At 38.4% G+C, this 18,166-nt stretch overlaps 1 protein-coding gene across 8 annotated transcripts in view; it reads left to right on the top strand.

The window, feature by feature from the left end:
* Positions 1-18,166, top strand: part of LOC135721608 (probable E3 ubiquitin-protein ligase HERC1) — a 90,112-nt gene that overhangs the window by 55,464 nt on the left and 16,482 nt on the right. For 7 of the 8 annotated variants that reach the window (XM_065243969.1, XM_065243971.1, XM_065243970.1 and 4 more), the window contains 21 exons: positions 199-406; positions 2,348-2,475; positions 2,556-2,764; positions 2,841-3,109; positions 3,194-3,246; positions 3,401-3,598; positions 4,467-4,641; positions 4,848-5,097; positions 5,254-5,470; positions 5,804-6,066; positions 7,621-7,748; positions 9,878-10,002; positions 10,105-10,320; positions 10,491-10,618; positions 11,896-12,095; positions 12,868-12,982; positions 13,170-13,301; positions 13,386-13,487; positions 13,570-13,743; positions 17,037-17,339; positions 18,031-18,096. In XM_065243969.1, coding sequence (XP_065100041.1) covers positions 199-406; positions 2,348-2,475; positions 2,556-2,764; positions 2,841-3,109; positions 3,194-3,246; positions 3,401-3,598; positions 4,467-4,641; positions 4,848-5,097; positions 5,254-5,470; positions 5,804-6,066; positions 7,621-7,748; positions 9,878-10,002; positions 10,105-10,320; positions 10,491-10,618; positions 11,896-12,095; positions 12,868-12,982; positions 13,170-13,301; positions 13,386-13,487; positions 13,570-13,743; positions 17,037-17,339; positions 18,031-18,096 — 3,659 coding nt within the window. The remainder of the gene's footprint in view (positions 1-198; positions 407-2,347; positions 2,476-2,555; positions 2,765-2,840; positions 3,110-3,193; positions 3,247-3,400; positions 3,599-4,466; positions 4,642-4,847; positions 5,098-5,253; positions 5,471-5,803; positions 6,067-7,620; positions 7,749-9,877; positions 10,003-10,104; positions 10,321-10,490; positions 10,619-11,895; positions 12,096-12,867; positions 12,983-13,169; positions 13,302-13,385; positions 13,488-13,569; positions 13,744-17,036; positions 17,340-18,030; positions 18,097-18,166) is intronic. The other variant, XM_065243968.1, reaches the window with a different exon arrangement.

Below are 18,166 nucleotides of genomic sequence, written 5' to 3'. Positions count from 1 at the left end.
TTTCTTTATATAAATGTTTTAGGAAAAGGGTTCCTTGCCAAAGGTATCATATGTGGGGGTCCCTGCCAAGTTTACATTGCTTTGTACGTTTTAAACTTCCTGAAAAGTTTAGAAAGTTTAGTTAGGGGAGTGCAGTATTTTAAATGTTAGTATTGTTAGTGTGTTAGTGTATTGATGTTTTTGTTACCTTTCTCTCAGGGGTGACGGGTGAGGTGGACTCTCGTATGATTGAGGTGCTGGCGAGCTGGATGCTGGAGCACCCTTTGACTGAAGAACAGCAGGTGGGAGAGGGTTCATCAGCAGGGGGCGCCACTGATACACCCACATCTGACGGTCCTGAGACCGTGCAGTGCCCTGAGTCACCTGCCCCACTGACCCTGCATGAAAGCCAGGAGCCCAACGAGAGGTGAATACTAACATATGGTCTCTTAAAAACGTAAAAAAAAAAAAGAAATGTCTGTTTCTATATCTGATGTTTTTTGGATGCCTCTCACTAAATTAAACATGAATTTGCACATTTGTACTTAAAATACTTGCACTGCACAAGATTTTATCAGTTAGCAATAAATCTGTGAAATTGTCAGTTTACATAGTGTTAAATTTGTTAAACCTGTTTCTAAAAACTTTTCACATTCTTTTCACATTTTTCACATAATTAGGATGAAGTATTTTTTTCTTTTTTAACACTTTACTCATATATATATATATATTGCTAGTTCATGTTAGCTAATGCATTTTCAAAAGCTAACATATACAACATAGTTGTAACGTGTCACCAATTTAAATACTGCTTTTACCAATGTAGTTTTACAGAAATCATGTTATCCCTAAAATGCGATTTTTTTGAAAAGTTGCACACCAGCATTTTTTGTAATTTTCAGCTAAATAAAGCTAACCTGAATAAAACATTTGATAACAATGAATATTAATACTTCTATTGCATTTTTTCTTTTTAGCTTATTAAGTTATTTTTTGGTAAATTTCAGCATTTACTTATTTGTTTTTAAAGTTGTATATGTTAGCATTATAACAATATACCAATGTAGTTTTAGAGAAATCATGTTATCTCAAAAATGCGATTTTTTTTTTTGAAAAGTTGCACGCCAGCATTTTTGGTAATTTTCAGCTAAATAAAGCCAAGAGTATACTAAGTTTTGTATACCACACTTTTAGCAAAATAAAATTTCTTTGTACCAAGGTACATATGACAACAAAAATAAATAAATAAAAGATTAAAAAAATACATTTAGATTTTTGTTGATTTAACTTTTAATAAATAAGATAAAAAATAAGATTTATTTATTTATTTATTTATTTTGCTTTTGTTGGAGCACTGCATGAAGTCTTTTGAATGTTAGGTGTTAAGTGTGTTATAATGTTATTCAAAATTATATTCAGCCAAATAAAATTTCTTTGTACAAAGGTACAAGTGACAATAAAACTAAATTAATAAAAGAATAAAAAAAATGCATTTAGATTATTTGTTAATTTAACTTTTAATAAATAAGTGTGTTGACTGCATTAATATTCAAAATAAAATTATTATAATAGAATTTTTAATTTTTTTTTATTTATTTATTTATTTATTTATTTTGCTATGCAGGCAATAAGTAATACAACCATTTCATGTGTTTCTATGTTTGCTGGATACTTGCATGCAATTTTTGTTAGCCATTTAATTCATTCCCCCCAGCCATTTTTTGAAAAGTTGCCCGCCAGCATTTTTTGTGATTTTCATAAAAGTTTCACAAAATTCCTTTCAAGAAACTTTTCTTTTAAAAATAAATAAACATACAAATATATAAAATGAAAGAACAGACCCTCTGCTTTCAAACAAACAAAACGGGAAAAAAAATTTCATCCTATCTATAATTTTTTCTCTGCCAATAAACTCCTAAATATGGGTATTTTTCTTAAAAAATTAAAGCTGAAATAATTGCATTTTTGTGAAGTAATTTTGATAGAGATCAGATTCAGAACGATTATCAAAACATACACAGAGTTTAAAATTAGTAAATCATTTTTTTTTTTTTTTTTGCTTCAGTTTTTATATAAATTGGGTCTTATCTAGTGGATAATTGCGTTTTTATAACACATTTTTTTATGCAAATGTTTTTTTTCTTAACTGACGAGATAACTTGTCAATGGCGTGGAAAGAGTTAAACTGAAACTTTAACACAGAAACATTATATAACAAACCAGAAAATACATGAACAATCTGCAAATATGTCATCATTTAGCAATAACTATAATTTTGGTGTGTAGAAGTATAAACATTTGTGTTTGTTGCAGCAGTATCAGCACTTATTGTTTGCTTGTATTCTGATCTATGGTTTTATTTTACCAGTCTGTTAGCTGGTTTGGACCTAGTGGAGAGAGAGAACTTTTTAGATGTTCACTTGACCAGAAACAGACCTCCACCCGCACGCAGACAGAGATCTGGAGTGAGCCAGAGGACTTCGTTTAGGAGAGCAGGTTAGACTCAACCACCGTGATTGGTGATCCAATGAGAATACAGTTTAAAATCAAACACTCATATGTTGTGCTGGTTTCAGATTCCCCTTCTCCCAGTCCTGTGCCAACACTGTACAGACAAGACGCAGGTGTGTCAGAGTGGCCCGAACGGGCTGAAACGCACCCGTTTGCGGCCGAAGAGGAATCCGAGCTGGGCTACATGGATGACCCTTATCATGAAGAACCCTACGAGGAGCTTCTCACCCCGGAGTTCATCACCTCTGAGAGGGACACACTTTGGATGGCAGAGGTACCTTAATTGCTATTGTAATTTCACCTTCGGTATACTCTGTCAGTTTTGTATGAAGTCTTTCTTATGCTCTTAGGGACGAGAGGAACACCCAGAAGCTCATGAGATGGTGGAGTGTGAACTCTGCAACACACTCACCCTGCAGTTCAACAACCACATGAAGAGACATCACCCCGGATGCGGTCAAAGCGCTGGTCGCCGAGGTTACCGCAGCAATGGGGCTTACGTGGACGGATGGTTTGGTGGTGAATGCGGATCGGGCAGCCCGTACTATCTCTTGTGCAGCATATGCAGGGAAAAGTATCTGTCCGCCAACCTGGGCGGGATGAGCTCTAAACAGGACAGGTGAGGATGTGATCGAATATGGTATAGATGAGAATGTGTGTAATGGCTACATCACTTATGACAACGCATGTGGTGTTTTTTCAGGGGAAGGGGTTTGGTGTCTGATCTGATTGGTCAGCTGGACAGTACATCAGATGGTATGTTTGTCTTTAGCTGTTAAATTTACCTAAACAAATTCTTTGTATTAAAGTGAATGCAGATGTTCCCTATGTGTGCTGTTCTTAGTAATTAAATAAAAAATGAGAATTATGAGTACAAATGTGTAATGATTTCAGTCTGTTTGTATGTTAGATGAGTGGGATCCAGGTAACCAGGAGGATTTGGACTCGGACAGGCTGACGGGTTTGGAGGATTTTGGGACTCTTTTGCGACCTCTGGGTCTGAGTGAGAAGAAGCCAGTTCCTGACCCCATTCCCTTCTCAGAACACGACCCGCTCGGAGCTCTGGCCAGCGGCTCTGTAAGAGGGGACAGCAGTCTGCTTTACAAAGGTATTAAACATGGAAAAACACCCCATTGGCAGATATTTTTGCCTGTTTTAATCACAAATTCACTTAAAGTTTATATTTTTTTGTCTAAAAACTAGACTTATTTTCTTAGGTAATTTTGCTCATCAAGAAAATCATCTTTATTTAAAAATTTTAGATATTTCTACTGAAAACAAGACAAAAATACTAAGTAAGAAAGACATTTTTGCAGTGTAAGTCGCACAAGTATTGTTTGATTTTTCAGAACATTTTAACCAAATGCTTCCAAAAAGTGGTAGGGACAAAATCAGCCATTTCAAAAAGTGGTGGGGACATGTTCCCAGCGTCCCCAGTCTAAATGACACCTATGAGTGATTGACGTTTGGATTTTACATTTACATGACGCTTACATTAGGCATTAAGCAGACACTTTCATATAAAGATTTAAAGTGAGGAAGGAAAGCGTGAAGATTTGTCAATACGTGCAACTTTGTTATATGTGTAAAAAAAGGTAGGCTATAATAATGTATAATAACAATATAGATCATGTATAATAATATATAATACAGACAATATTATAATATAAAATATAATCATGTAAATTTTATATATCAACATTATTATACACATTATTATTATTATTATAGCCTAGTACTGATTGTAGCGTACATGATTATTGCGTATGAGTGGTTTTAGGTTTTCTTGAATTTTTGCATACATTTAGAAGACATTTTGATGCGAAAGTTTTTGCTGAATCACAATTTGTTCGTGAAAACATCCGTATGGACAATTCTGGGCTTACGCATGCTTAGTGAATGAGACCCATTGTCTTTATTCCTTCTCTCTGACTCTTGGTATACTATACAGCACATGGTTGTTGATGTTTGTGCAGGTGTGGTGAGCACAGAGCTGAAGAGCTCTTCTGTTCCTCTGAGTCTTGGAGAGCAGGCAGCGTCTCTGCGGGAGCCCCAGGAGAGACTGCTGGCTTTGAGGAGAGTCACCTCCACTGCTCAGATCCTGCTGGCCTATAGCATGGTGATGAGGGCACTCTCCCAAACCTCATCAAGGTAACACACACACACACACACACACCTGACCTCCTTTAGCAGACGATAACTATCACAGTGACAGGCTAGCATCAAGTTAAGCATCATTTGGACATGCAATTTGTCACACATTAACCTTACTTATAGGTATAGGTACAGTAGGACAGTTGTTGGAAATTGGGGCTTTTAATACAATTTTTTTAAGTCTCTGTTATTGTGTCTTTCAGTAGTTCAGGATGTAATCAGTCCAATGGTCTGGAGGCACTGGGTTTGGCAGACATTCGTATCTTAGTGCGACTGATGTGTCTAGCAGCAGGGGGGCGTGTTCACATGGGTGTGGACCAGCAGGGGATGGGGCGTGGCTGTGTGAGCGATCACACAGGCTCCGCCTTCCTATCCTTCCTCAGCTCAGCCATTGGCAGTTTAGTATCCCACAGTCCTGCAGCTTACAGAGAATTGGTAGACATCTGCACTCAGGTACATTTTCTCTTTTTTTCTCTCGAGCTGTCATCCTACTTTTTGCCTCACTGATCTTTCTCATCTCATTATGTTCGCAACAGTCCTCATCATTTTCTCATTCTCTCCTCGTTTAATCATCCTGTCTTCTCGTCCTCACCTGCATGTTCTTCTTAGGATCTCATGGCCGCAGCTACAGGAATAAACGTCAGCGCCATTACTGATCCACAGCAGAGGAGGAAGAAAAACTCCGCCCTTAAAGGGGCGGCACAGGAGCCTAGGGAGCTGACCCCGCCCACTTTTCTCGTCACACAGAGTCTGGTGTCTCTGCTGACGGAGAAGGGTATCCGTTACCGTTACAGCGCAGAAAGAAGCGAATCTACTGAATTAAAGGGTAAAAATCAAACTAACCTGTTAGTTGTCCTAACAAAATATTTTGTTACTCACATGCTTTTATATTTAGTCACATTGGTCAAAATCTTACTCCAAATTCAGTCCAAATTTATTTCTATAGCGCTTTTCACAATTTGCATGGTTGCAAAGTATCTCAACAGTATAAATATTAGTACAGGCAGTACAGACCAAACGTCAATTTCATAGTTTAGTATGCATATAAAATTGTTCATAAGATGTACATCTAAGATCTTATTATTCGGTTGTTTAGAGTAAACATTCATAAATCAAGTCTTAAATCTAAAAATGATCTCAACTCTGTTATTTTGGACAGAAGGAGGAAGCCCCCCAGCCTCCGGCCCTTCCATCTCTCATGCGGGTGTGCGGGTCGGTCCACTGGAACTGGCTAATGCATTGGCCGCCTGCGCCCTGTCTGCCAGGTTGACCAGCAGACACCGCCAATGGGCAGCACAGCAGCTGGTTCAAGCCCTGGCGGTCTCTGAGAAAGACAACAGCGTCAGACCCCAAACATACAGTGACATGGCCGGAGATCTGCGCAAGTGCTCCATCAGAAAACTTGAAGGACATCAGAACAGGGTAAAGAGGATGATACTAACTAACATACAGAGAAACATACAAAAAGACTGGTTAGATGCAAAACTGTATAATAATTTTGATGCTTAATCCAAGTTGTGCATTTTTATCAAGAAAACATTTACAGTACATTTTCATTTTATGCGTACTTTTATCCACGAAGATTTACAGTGCATTAAAGTTTAAATATGAGGAGTTTGGTTCCAAAACGCAATAAATCCATTTTGACTAATTTGGGTAAAAATGTATTTTCTATACCAAGAAAGTGACAAGATGAAAACTATTATTTTCTTTTACAAACTTTCACATAGCATCTTTAGGTTATAATAAAATAAAAAATTCAAATCCATAATTTGATTTTCAAAAATTTATTTTTAAAAACTGATAATTTTTTTCCACAAAATGCAATGACAAGTTTTTTTCAAAATGCTATAAATCTATTGAATCAATAATAAATGTGCATTAATCTTTGCCATGTTATATTAATTTAGTTGACTAGTGGTTTACCCCGATAAAAAAAAACATTAATGGCATTAATCAAAACACTTACTTTGTCATATTAAGAACACTGTCATTGCTGCTGTCATCCTTGGGACGTCGTCGCTGAACTTTTTGACAGCAAACAACTTGTAAAATGTTTTGGTCCTGCTCGATTTTCGTTAGCTTTGAGTAAAATGACGGAAAGTTTTTCATAAGATCCCCGGGGTCAATGTGTTAGCATGACAGAAGCTTGATGCTGTCGTGTGAGAACAAGCAACAACCGGCATTTTTCTATCTTCCGAGTGCCTCTCCTGTAAATTATTCGATTTTGATGGTTTACGTTTCTTCCCCATCACAGAAAACCACCACATGTTTATCAATGCCATCAAAAGTATTATTTTGTTTTTGTTTGTTTGTTGATCACGAAGTACAAAGTAGATGAGGGAAACTAGGATTCTGTGTGTATTCAAAGCGCCGCCATTATGGTTTACATGCGTTGAATGGTGCGCTGTGATTTGTTGAGCGTTTTTTGCATTCTTACATTTTGTCTATGTATACATCAGTATGTTCAAAACCTGTGGTTCAAACCCACTGCTAAAGCAATGCTCTGAGCTAAATGAACATACTTTATATATGGCCAATGTAATCATTATCACAGATATAGACGGTTTCAGCAGTAACAATATAAACAAGCGGCTTTCGTGGAAAACACGTAACTTTCGGTAAACTCTGCTAAGAATAAATAACAACTTTTTAAAAGTAGTTAATTAATATAACAAGCAAATTAAACAGAATGTAGATTACCTAGGAAACCAAAACATTTGTTATTTTCGATGAGGTATTTGAGTTCAGAGTTCAGTTTAGCAACTAGTCAGACCATTAAACAAACAAAATCCGGAAGTAAAGTTCCGACCAGACGCGTATTCGCGTCATCGCACTTGCGTATGATGAAACCATCTTTACCTCTGGTTCTGTATGTGAATGTTCTCATTCATCCCAGCCAGGCATCACAGAATGTGAAATGGTAGTCAGTGAGTATGAGTTGGACTCGTTTCTGATTGGCTGTTGTGTTTGTAGGTGAGCAGCTGTGTCTGGAACGCAGAGCAGGGTTTGTTGGCCACCAGCTCACAGGATGCAACAGCTCGACTGTGGAACATCTCACCAAACACAGCAGAACTGCAGCACACACTAACCTGCAGCGTCAGGTGAGACAAACAGACACTGAGCCAACAGTCTGTTTACAAGCATTCACCCTGTATCCGAAATCACGTACTGTGACAGTGCATACTAGTAGCCTAGACTGGATTAAGTACTTACTTTTTCATGATAATACAGTAAGTTTTGTATAGTGCATACTTTTTTCATACTATATCCACCATGTTTTCATTGTCATGTGACCCGTATGTTTTGTTCACCTATGATGCACTAATAACAATCACAACAATAATATACTTGGGTGTTGTTAAACAAGTACAGTTTAACCATGAGAAATACATTTCTTTGTACCTACATCATTTACGGCGCATTCACACGGGGCGTAAGCGTTAACGCTTAACGGAAGGCTTGTCTGAAGCGTGGCCAACAGCCAATCACTGTGGCCGCAACACAAGCTCCGGTCTTCCATAAACGTAATTGGCTGGCTCTGCCTAGGTTATTTGCACAAGGCGATATGAAAAGCGTTGCCGCTTGAAAAGTTGAGAAATGTTCAACTTCTGCCGCGAGCAACGGCACTGACGCGGCGCGGACGGATCCACAATTCAGTTCGCCAACACTTGACGTCACCCATTAAAAGTGAATGGGAAGCGTCAACGCTTACGCCCCGTGTGAATGCGGCGTTATGGTGCGTACACCAGCCGCGTTAGAGGTGGCAAAAACGCGATATTCGCACATAGTTGGACGCTTGAACAATTTGAGTTTATTTGCTTCATTCACACGTGAAATCCTAGTCATTCGAGACATTCAGGTGCAAATTTGCATCATGGCAGGGGCTTCTGCGACTCCGCTTTGACTCCACTCACTTCCTGTAATCACGTCACTACTACAGCAAGGTCCTGATTGGTTAACGTGGCGCGGAAATCTGCGAAAGTTCAGATTTTTCAACTCGGGCTTCACCACGTGTTCCGCTCCACAGGATGCCTATTCGCGTCTTTGCATTGACTTAACATGTAAATCACTTGCGCTTGCCGCCTCTACGCATCTGGTGTGAACGTCGAGTTACACTTTAAAAGAGATACTCAGCTAGCTTAGTGACGTTTTGCCAGCTCAGCTTTAGTGGTATCATGGGATAGAAACGTTTTCAACTGATGAACGATAAGGATTCTCAATATAAGCTGTAGACCACCCTGGTATTTCTTGCATAATGTTATTGAATACCAAAGTTTCAACAGTACTGTTCAATATGCATATACTGATTTTGGACTGAAGATTGGGGGTGTCCTCATACATTATGAAAAGGGAAGCTGCTGGCTCTTTGATCGCCCCCTGGTGGCTGGCTGCAGTAGAAGTCATAACCCCTCCTCTCCATGCAAAAAATGGGACTCGGGTCAAAATAAGAAAAATTAATTACACTTCCAATTAAAGTTTCAAAATATTTTTTTGGTCGTTATGATTGACATTTGTGATTGACAGCTTCTCTGAGCGGACTCTCGGAGCTTCAAGGGAAGATTAAAGATATTAACTATTAATTTTAGTTTTTTGTGTTATTTCACACCAACAAAATTAGTTGTATTTAACTTACCTTATTTTAGTAAGTCAGTCAAGGGGCGTTTAAGGGGCGTGGTTGAAATGGGCGCACAAGAAGTTTTATATCGTGGCTCCGCCTCTGGGCTCCTCGGACGATTCCTTCTGCGCATTCCCTGGCTCCAAACTGACGTTTTTACGTGACATGTCAGTGCCCATCTTTGTATATTTTATGTTCATTTCATTACAAATGGAAGAAAGCGGCGTCGCGGCATTCATCTTTTTTTTTACAGTTTTTTTTTTACATTTGATAAGAAATGAGGGACTCCGAATGTTTCATGGGTAGGAAATGACAAGTAATGTCATTTTGAAACTTTATTTTCTGTAGAATATGATTGAAATGTATCCTGCTACATAGTGCACTGACAAAATTGCACATGCTTTTGTATATATATTTAGCTAAACCTTAGGGACAACATTGTACCCAGAAGTGAGCTACATGTTAATGTGACAGAACATACCCTTGGAAAATGATTTATGAATAACTTTCTTTTTTTGCAAATTCTAATAAAAATGCTTTATCATTATAAAACAATTGATATTCATCATATGTCCTCATTATAGAAGCTATGTAAACCTGTGTGTGTCTTTGCAGTGAGGATACTCCGTGCTCAGATGGCTCCATGGGGTCTCATCTGCTGTCCCCTGTGTCATGGAGTGCAAGGGGGACACTGCTGGCTGCCTTCCAGAACAAATTCGTCAACATCTGGACCATTAATGGTCAGACCATCAACATACACAGTCACACCACACTGCTAACAAATCATCTGTTTAACTGAGCAAGTGTACTTCAGAAATGATTAGTGTTGATGTTTCCCGCAGGTTCTCGGGCACACCTCGAAGCTCAGTCCTCCTGGGTCACGGCGCTATCGTGGGTCCAGACGTCCACACCGTTCCTCAGCCAGGAAGCCTGCAGCCAGGCGAACGCTCCGGAGAGTTTGCTGGTGGGTCGGCTCGATGGCTCCCTCTGCTGGTTGGAGGTCACAGAGGACTTAAAAGTGGAGAGCACTGAACTCGCGCACTGCCACAGAAAAGAGGGTGCGTGCAGATGAATACAACACATGGTATACTTAGGCCCAATCCCATTTCTCTGTCTTACCCCCTACCCCTTAATTTTAAGACAAAGAAATGGGATTGGGCCTTAAATAGTAGTTGTTGTGTGATTGAACTGGAAGCTTTATATTTGTATTGTTTCTCTGTTTAATTAGCGCCTCAATGTGTGGCTTGGTACAGCGTAGATAAGCCCTTTGCTGTGGGATATCCGGATGGCAAAATTCTCCTAGCAGCGGCAGAAAGCTACGAAACTGAGTCGTCCATTCTTTTGACTGCATTTCCGGTGAGTGTGGACCTCAAAATGTTGTGTTTACGTTACAAAAAAGACTTTGCTGGAAAGCAAATACTTATTACTAATAAAGAAAAAAACAATTCTATATAGTTTAACAATAAAGGTGATACAAATGGTAAAAAATTTATTTCATTATAAAACAAAATGTAATGTGGAGGCTTTTAGAAAACGTTTTAGTGAAAAATAAAAAAAAGTTTAAAGGTGCAGTGTGTAGATTTTTAGCACCATCTAGGGGTGAGATTGTAAATTGTAACCAATGGTTCAGTCCAACGGCTATCTCTGCTTTTCCAAGCACATAGAGTAGCTACGGTAGCCGCCACAGAACAAACATGTCATTGTCGGAAATAACATAATTATGAAGCCCTATGAAGAGTAGTTTGTCCATTTAGGGCTACTGTACAAACATGGCAGCGCAAAATGGCAACTTCCATGAAAGGGGACCTGCGGTGTATGTAGATAAAAATGACTCATTCTAAAATAATCAATAATGTATACACCAATGAAAATATTAGGGTATGTATCGGGATATTTTGTTTGCCGATATTGCATCGATTCTCAAAAACGCAGTATAGATTTTTTTCCATATAAGATTCATGGCAATTGTTTCGTTTTCAGTTTACATCTCAACCACTAGATGGCAGTTTTTAAACTTACAGAGTGGCAGGAAGTAAAGGTTTTTACGGAGGACCCAGGTAGAGGACATGTTTTAATTGGTCAGTTTAATTACTTCAGTGTGTGTAAAATAAGACAATTTAAAGCAATGTGCTGTGTAATATGTGCTGACCTGGTCCAGCTATCAAAATATAGGCATTTGGGTATTAGATTTATGGCATGCGGTATTACATTAATGGTTCTGCATGGGTCCGGGTCAGTTTTAACTCACTTACAGTTTCACACAACAATTTTAAATATTTTTTGGATAAGGTTTGCATATAATGGTGTGTTCTTGATGACAGCTTTCCTAAAAATATATCCTATTCTATTCCCAAAATAAGAAATATCACAGTTTATCGCATCGTATTGCGACTCTTGTGTTGGGATACGAATCATCCGATTCTTGCCAATACACAGCACTAGAAAATATAGTAATGTATATTATATTGCATTTCTGTCAAGAGATCTTCCTAAAATGTAAACACTGCACCTTTAACCAGTTCATTGAATAAACCAACTGAAAGACTCAGACCTCCAATTCTGCACAGCCCCACATTAACAAAATGTTTAAGTTAAAATCTGAACCTGCATAAAGACTCTCTTTATCTTTACAGGAGAGTGTTAGTGGGCTCAGGTGGGATCCCACAGGTCATCTTCTGCTCTCTGTTGGCCGTTCCGACGTGGTGAAGATTTGGGGTCGGGCCAACGGTGCCTGGGTGACCCTTCATTCTCTTTTCCACGCGGGCACCGTCAACACAGCTGAGTGGTGCCCACTGCCTGGGCGAGGGGCAGAGCCTCGTCTTATGATGGCTGTGTGAGTGTGGAAAGTTTTAATGATATTTAACTCTTTCCCCGCCATTGACGAGATATATCGTCAATCTGCAATACCGCTATTATCCACTAGGTGGCGCTCTTCCGCGACTTATAAAAACCGGAAGTATTGCCCTAGGGCAGGGTTCCTCAAATCTTACCCTGGAGGTCCAGAGCACTACAGAGTTTAGCTCCAACCCTAATCAAACTTACCCACCTGTGATTTCCTAGTGATCATGAAGACCTTGATTAGCTTGCTCAGGTGTGTTTGATCAGGGTTGGAGCTAAACTATGAAGTGCGGCGGACCTCCAGGGTAAGATTTGAAGAAGGGGGCCCTAGGGCAAACAGCTGTATGTCCGTGTATGTTTTAAAGATCGCTCTGCATCTGATCTCTATCAAAAGTCCTTCACAAAAATTTAATTATCTCAGCTTTTTGCTCAAAATTTGGTGTTTTTGATGAAACCTACACATATTTGAAAGGTGATAAAAACAGAACACATGAAGGTAGGATGAAACGGATTTTTTTGTTTGAAAGCAGAGGGTCTGTTCTTTTATTTCATTTATTGTATGTTTATATATTTAAAAAGGAGCATTTTCTGCAAGGCATTAAACTTTTGTGAAAATCATGAAAAATGCTGGCGGTGAAAGAGTTAAAGGGATTTTTTTATGTGCTTTGTAGACATACTATTATGTAGATATTCATATACCATATGAATGTGCACAAATATAAAATCTGTAATTTTATCAAGATTTTCATTTTTGCTGATTTCCTTAGTGGATGTCAAAATGGCCTCCTGTATGTGTGGACTCTTCCTCAAGGGGGCACTAGTGTATCAGTGCCCAATTTCCTCACCCCTTCTACCAGCCAAGACAAGAGCAGTGCCAGCAAGGTCAGATTTCATTATCTGTTTATTTATTTATTAATTTGAGAGAATAATTTAATCATAGTAAATTCTTATTTATTACATGATTATCCTCTTATCTTTTAATTAACTTTATCTTATAAGAGATAGATTGTGACAAAGATGGTCTCTCAAATTTGTTTACGCCAATTCAGTACATGTTTGTGTGTTTCAGCGGGGTAATGCTAAATGTGTATTCCGACTGAGTGGGCACATTACCGCGGTAAAAACGCTGTCATTTTGTCCCAGTGGACTTGCTCTTGTGTCTGGGGGAATTGGAGGTGTGCTGAACATCTGGTCTTTGCGGGTAAGTTGCAAGTTATTACAAATGTTTGTTTTATTAGTTTTACAAATCTCTTCTTTTTGGCAATAAACACACCCTCTTTCTTAGGATGGTTCAGTCCTGCAGACTGTAGTCACTGGAATGGGCTCAGTGCTTTGTACCACCTGGATACCACACATAGGGGTGGCTGCCTGCTCTGGTAGATCAAAGGTACCAAACTAAAATATTAATTCTGATGTGCAACATAAAGTTGTATGTTTTATTTATGCTTAACTCTTTCTGTGTCTTTCAGGATGTTTTGTTAATTCGCTGTACTCCTGACTGGATCTCTCAGAATCATGTTCTGGCATCCTGTCGATCTGTCTTCCGCAGTCATGGCATTCTGGGATTGAACCGTGCTCCCTGCATGGCCGTCTTTCTTGAGCGACTTCCCACGCTGCTGCAGGAGCAGTACAGCTATGAGAAGGTAGTCAAGTGATTTGAATTTGAAATAAAGCCTAAACATAAAGCTAAAAGCTTCAAAAACAGTTTGACACTTTACCACAGGTTTTATGTTTATAGGCTTATTATGCACACATTGTTTACAATTTTGGCTCATAAATTTGTTTACTAAAGAGTCAGGTTATTGACAAGCACACATACCCCGCGCTTGAGCGTGTTTGTGACCAGTAACCGTCATTGACAACAAGCACACATACATAGCTTATCCCACACCTTTGTGAACCGTCATTGACAAGTACATTAACTCTGCGCGTGCTGTTTGCTTTGACCGTTTTTAATAAAAAAGAGCACAAACCATTTAATATTTGAGATGAAATAAAACTTACCACGGAGTTAAGCAGATCTCACTTGACTCTGTCGTCTATGTGACGCGCGACAGTCAGCACATGATCATTTCAAATCCGTTTTCAAGACAAATGCTGTTGTTATGTTTAATATAAAGTTTACATTGCATTGCAAAAATTTTTTAATTATCTTCATACGTGCTAAATTCATAATGAGAACGTATTAACACAAGCTTTTTTATTCTGCTATAATATCACTATAAACAATAATATATGTAATTTTATATACAAACTATAATTCTATCTTGACATGCATATTATCTGGTTCATGTTTGAGGGTTTCCCGCAGAAAATTTGTTAGTTAAGGTGGTAGGGTTGGGCTGCTGGTCTGGGCCGAGGGGCGTGGCAATCAAAGGGGCAGGGCGTATGCGTCATGATGAAAATTAAAATATTTTTTTAAACATTCACATAAAACTTAATTTTGAAGAAACTATAACAGAAAATGAACACATACTAGATTATTAATACACTTGACGGCTTTTTGTGCAGCAATTTTTTTTTGGGTGGGGGGTGACCTAGTTAAGGCGGTAGGGTTTCCAAGCTTAGGTGGGCCACCCGAACTGAAATGTGCTGCAGGAAACCCTGATGTTGGTCCAGCTTAATTCAGAGGGCTCATTGGTTTGGTGTATTCATTTTAAGCCTTTAAAAGTAATTATTTTTAGATGCAATTTTGTAATATTTACAGCTTAAGTTCTGTATTTTTTATTATTTAAAATCATTCCGCAGATTTTTTCAAAATTTTCCACAGAAAAAGCAAAAAAGTCTGCAGATTCTGTCTGGCCCTGCCCATCCCCAACCATTCCCATTAAAGGGTGATTTCGCATTAATCAGCCCATCCCCATTGTAAATGTAATCACTTTAAATAAATAAATAGCACATTTCTTAACTCTTTCCCCACCATTGACGAGTTATTTTGTCAATTAAGAGAAAACATTTGCATAAAAAAAACATGTTCCTGATTAACTTTTATGTTAAACTGCAATACCAAGATTATCCACTAGACTTACCCAATTTATGAAAAAACTGAAGCCAAAACATTATTTACTAACATTATTTACTCTTGTGTATGTTTTGATAATAGTTCTGAATCTGATCTCTGACAACATTCCTTCACAAAAATGCCATTATTTCAGCTTTTTGCTAAAAAAATTATTTTTAAAGAAATATTCCCATAATTAAGAGTTTATAAGCAGAGAAAAAATTATATAGATAGGATTAAACGTTTTTTTCCCCCGTTTTGTTTGTTTATTTTTTTGTTTGAAAGTAGAGGGTCTGATCTTTCATTTGATATATTTGTTTGTTTATATATTTTTAGAAGAAAATTTTCCTGGAAGGCATTTTGTGAAACTTTTGTGAAAATCACAAAAAATGCTGACGGGCAACTTTTCAAAAAATGACAGGTGGAGAAAGTGTTAACAATATTCCACAGGAAATGGAGAATAATTCATGACTATTTATTTCTTTATTCCTCATTAGCTGTTTAAAGAGTAACTAAACCAACTTTTTTTAGTTAATGATCTGTAAGAATGGGGCTTTATTAGTGCTGTTCATTGATTTTAGTACGTTATTTGACATTTGGATATAAAGTGTTTCAATACTACAATATATGGTGTAAAACGTCTGAGTGATGCCCTCTTCAGGTTGAACGGTGGCTACTGCAGTTGAATTTTCCTGTTGGATGTTGGGTCCAAAAAATGTCTCGTGACGTAAGCAGGTTCACCATGCCCTTGTTACAATCTAACCACACACTTGGTACGAGCTTAGTTCGTCCCCTCTATCTCCATTGATATCTGCCCAATTTCTTGCATTTTTCAAATATTGCCAGTGGGTGGGGTCAGGCTCTGACCAGGGGTTTAGTTACGCTTTTATATTCATGATATGTTCATGAAGCTCATTTGGTAGGGGGTTGTGTAACCACCACTAAGGTTTAAGTTTTAAATCACATGGAACACACAGGGGTGCTTTCCTGGACAGGGATTAGCTTAAGCCAGGACTAAGCCTTAGTTTAATTAGGAAATAATAAGTTTTAACAAACATGCCTTACTAAAAACATTACTTGTGTGCATTTTGAGGCAAAACAAAGGGCACTGATGTATTTTAAGATATGTCCGTGCAAGTTGTTTTCAGTTTGGAGAGCTCTCACATTTATTTTAGTCTAGGACTAGTCTAATCCCTGTCCGGGAAACTGCCCCACAGTGATTAAACCAGTTTTATCTTTTGCCAAATGCATAAATATATATGCCAAAAAAATTAGCTTTTACTAAAATCTGCGTGCGGCTAAAATGTCCATACGGCAAAAAATTTGCTTGGTGTACTGTCGAAGTACTTTAGAAGACTAGAAATAGCACAATGCCTCTTGATTTAATCCATTTGAAAACCTGACACACACTCATGCACGCATATAATTGGCTCAGTTCTGACCCAGTCTACATAGAAACTGTGCTGAGCTTGTTCTCTCTGTTCATTGGCTCTTCTCCCGGTTCTGCTGCAGAGTTTTGCTCCATTATCAGCTCATTACTGTACTCTGATAAACAGCAAAGAGCTCCTGCTGTCCAGAGACCCGGCAAACTCTCGCACTGCAGTGTTTTCGGTTTGAAATGTTCTCAGCATCTGCTCTGATACATGAAATGCTGCTCTCTGGATCAACAAGAGACGTTGTTTTTTTTATTTCATCAGAGCTTTTGAAAACAGCCAAAGTATATTAAAACTTCCTGTTTATGCCAGTGTTCCAACAAAGGAACAAGAGGATGTGCATTACAGTGATTTAGCCAGGCGTAATTTACATTTCAAATGGTGTAAAATTTTATAATATCATTTTAATTTGAAACTGCAACATAATAAAATATGGTAAACAATTTTAAATGTCTATATATAGTAGTGCTGTTTTTCTAATAGTGTTTGTATTGCTCTTCAGAGTCACGTGATGGCGGGAGATCAGCTGACCCACAGTGCCTTCCTTCAGAGTTTGGCTGCACTGGCCGTAGGTCTGTTCCTGGATCAGTTGCTGTGTCGTCAGCCCAAACCGCCTCACCATATCGTGACGGGGCCAGATCAAGATCCTCCTGGAACCTCATGCCCCTCAGAGTGGAACTGGCTCGCTACCTACTCCACCACAGTGAAGAGCGCAGAGGCCTTTGCACGTGGCACTCCCTTCCCAGAATCCTTCACTGCACCCGAGTTCCTTCAGGCTAGCACCACAGAGTTCACCAAACCACTGGTGAGATCTTAAAACGCAAGACGACAATGCAATCCTGTTGCTTAATTGGTAGAGCGTTGTTGCATTGAAGGTTCAGTACCCAGGAAACTTTGTATGTATTCATTTAAAGAATCTGATCTCACGAATTTCTGTGTTATAGTCACAGAATATTTTGCTAATTTATCCGTGTCATTGTCACGGATCTCTGCATTGTTCCATGTCCGTACCACGGACTTTCTTTTCCTTGTCAGTTTCACATATTGGTTACTCAATTTTTTTTCCTATTTTCTTACCATTGTCACGTGGGTTTGAGGTTAGAACGACTTTCTGCTACATAAAATGACACCCAACTCTAACCCTAACGTCAGGCGACAATTGTTTAAAAATCCAGGAATAATAGTATAAACCAATAGTTAAAGTGACATATTAACCAAAACCCCAAATCTAACCCCAAACCCATGCGACAATGGTTTAAAAATAGGAAAAACAATTGAGTAACCAATACATGAAACAGACACAGAAAAATAAAAGTCTGTGGTACGGAGTGGACTCGAAAAAATGCAGAGATCCGTGACAATGACACGGATAAATGAGCAAAATATTCTGTGACTATACCACTACAAGTTTAGTTATGTTCCTTACTTTATAGCATGTTATTTTCTTTAAAGTAAAGATCATTTAAAGTGATACCTTTGCTTTATGATATGTCTAGGACAACAGTAAATGGACCTTTATGATGGATGAACAGCTCATGTCCTGGGCTACCAGCAGGCCTGAAGTAAGCCTTTGTGTGTCTCTATATTGTCTATACGTATGCTTAAATGTGTGTAAAATTTAGCAATTTTTGT

The sequence above is a fragment of the Paramisgurnus dabryanus genome, chromosome 18, assembly GCF_030506205.2.
Source record: "Paramisgurnus dabryanus chromosome 18, PD_genome_1.1, whole genome shotgun sequence".
NCBI lineage: Eukaryota > Metazoa > Chordata > Actinopteri > Cypriniformes > Cobitidae > Paramisgurnus > Paramisgurnus dabryanus.
The sequence above is the reverse complement of the archived record's forward strand: the minus strand, read 5'-3'. Positions and strand labels throughout refer to the sequence as shown.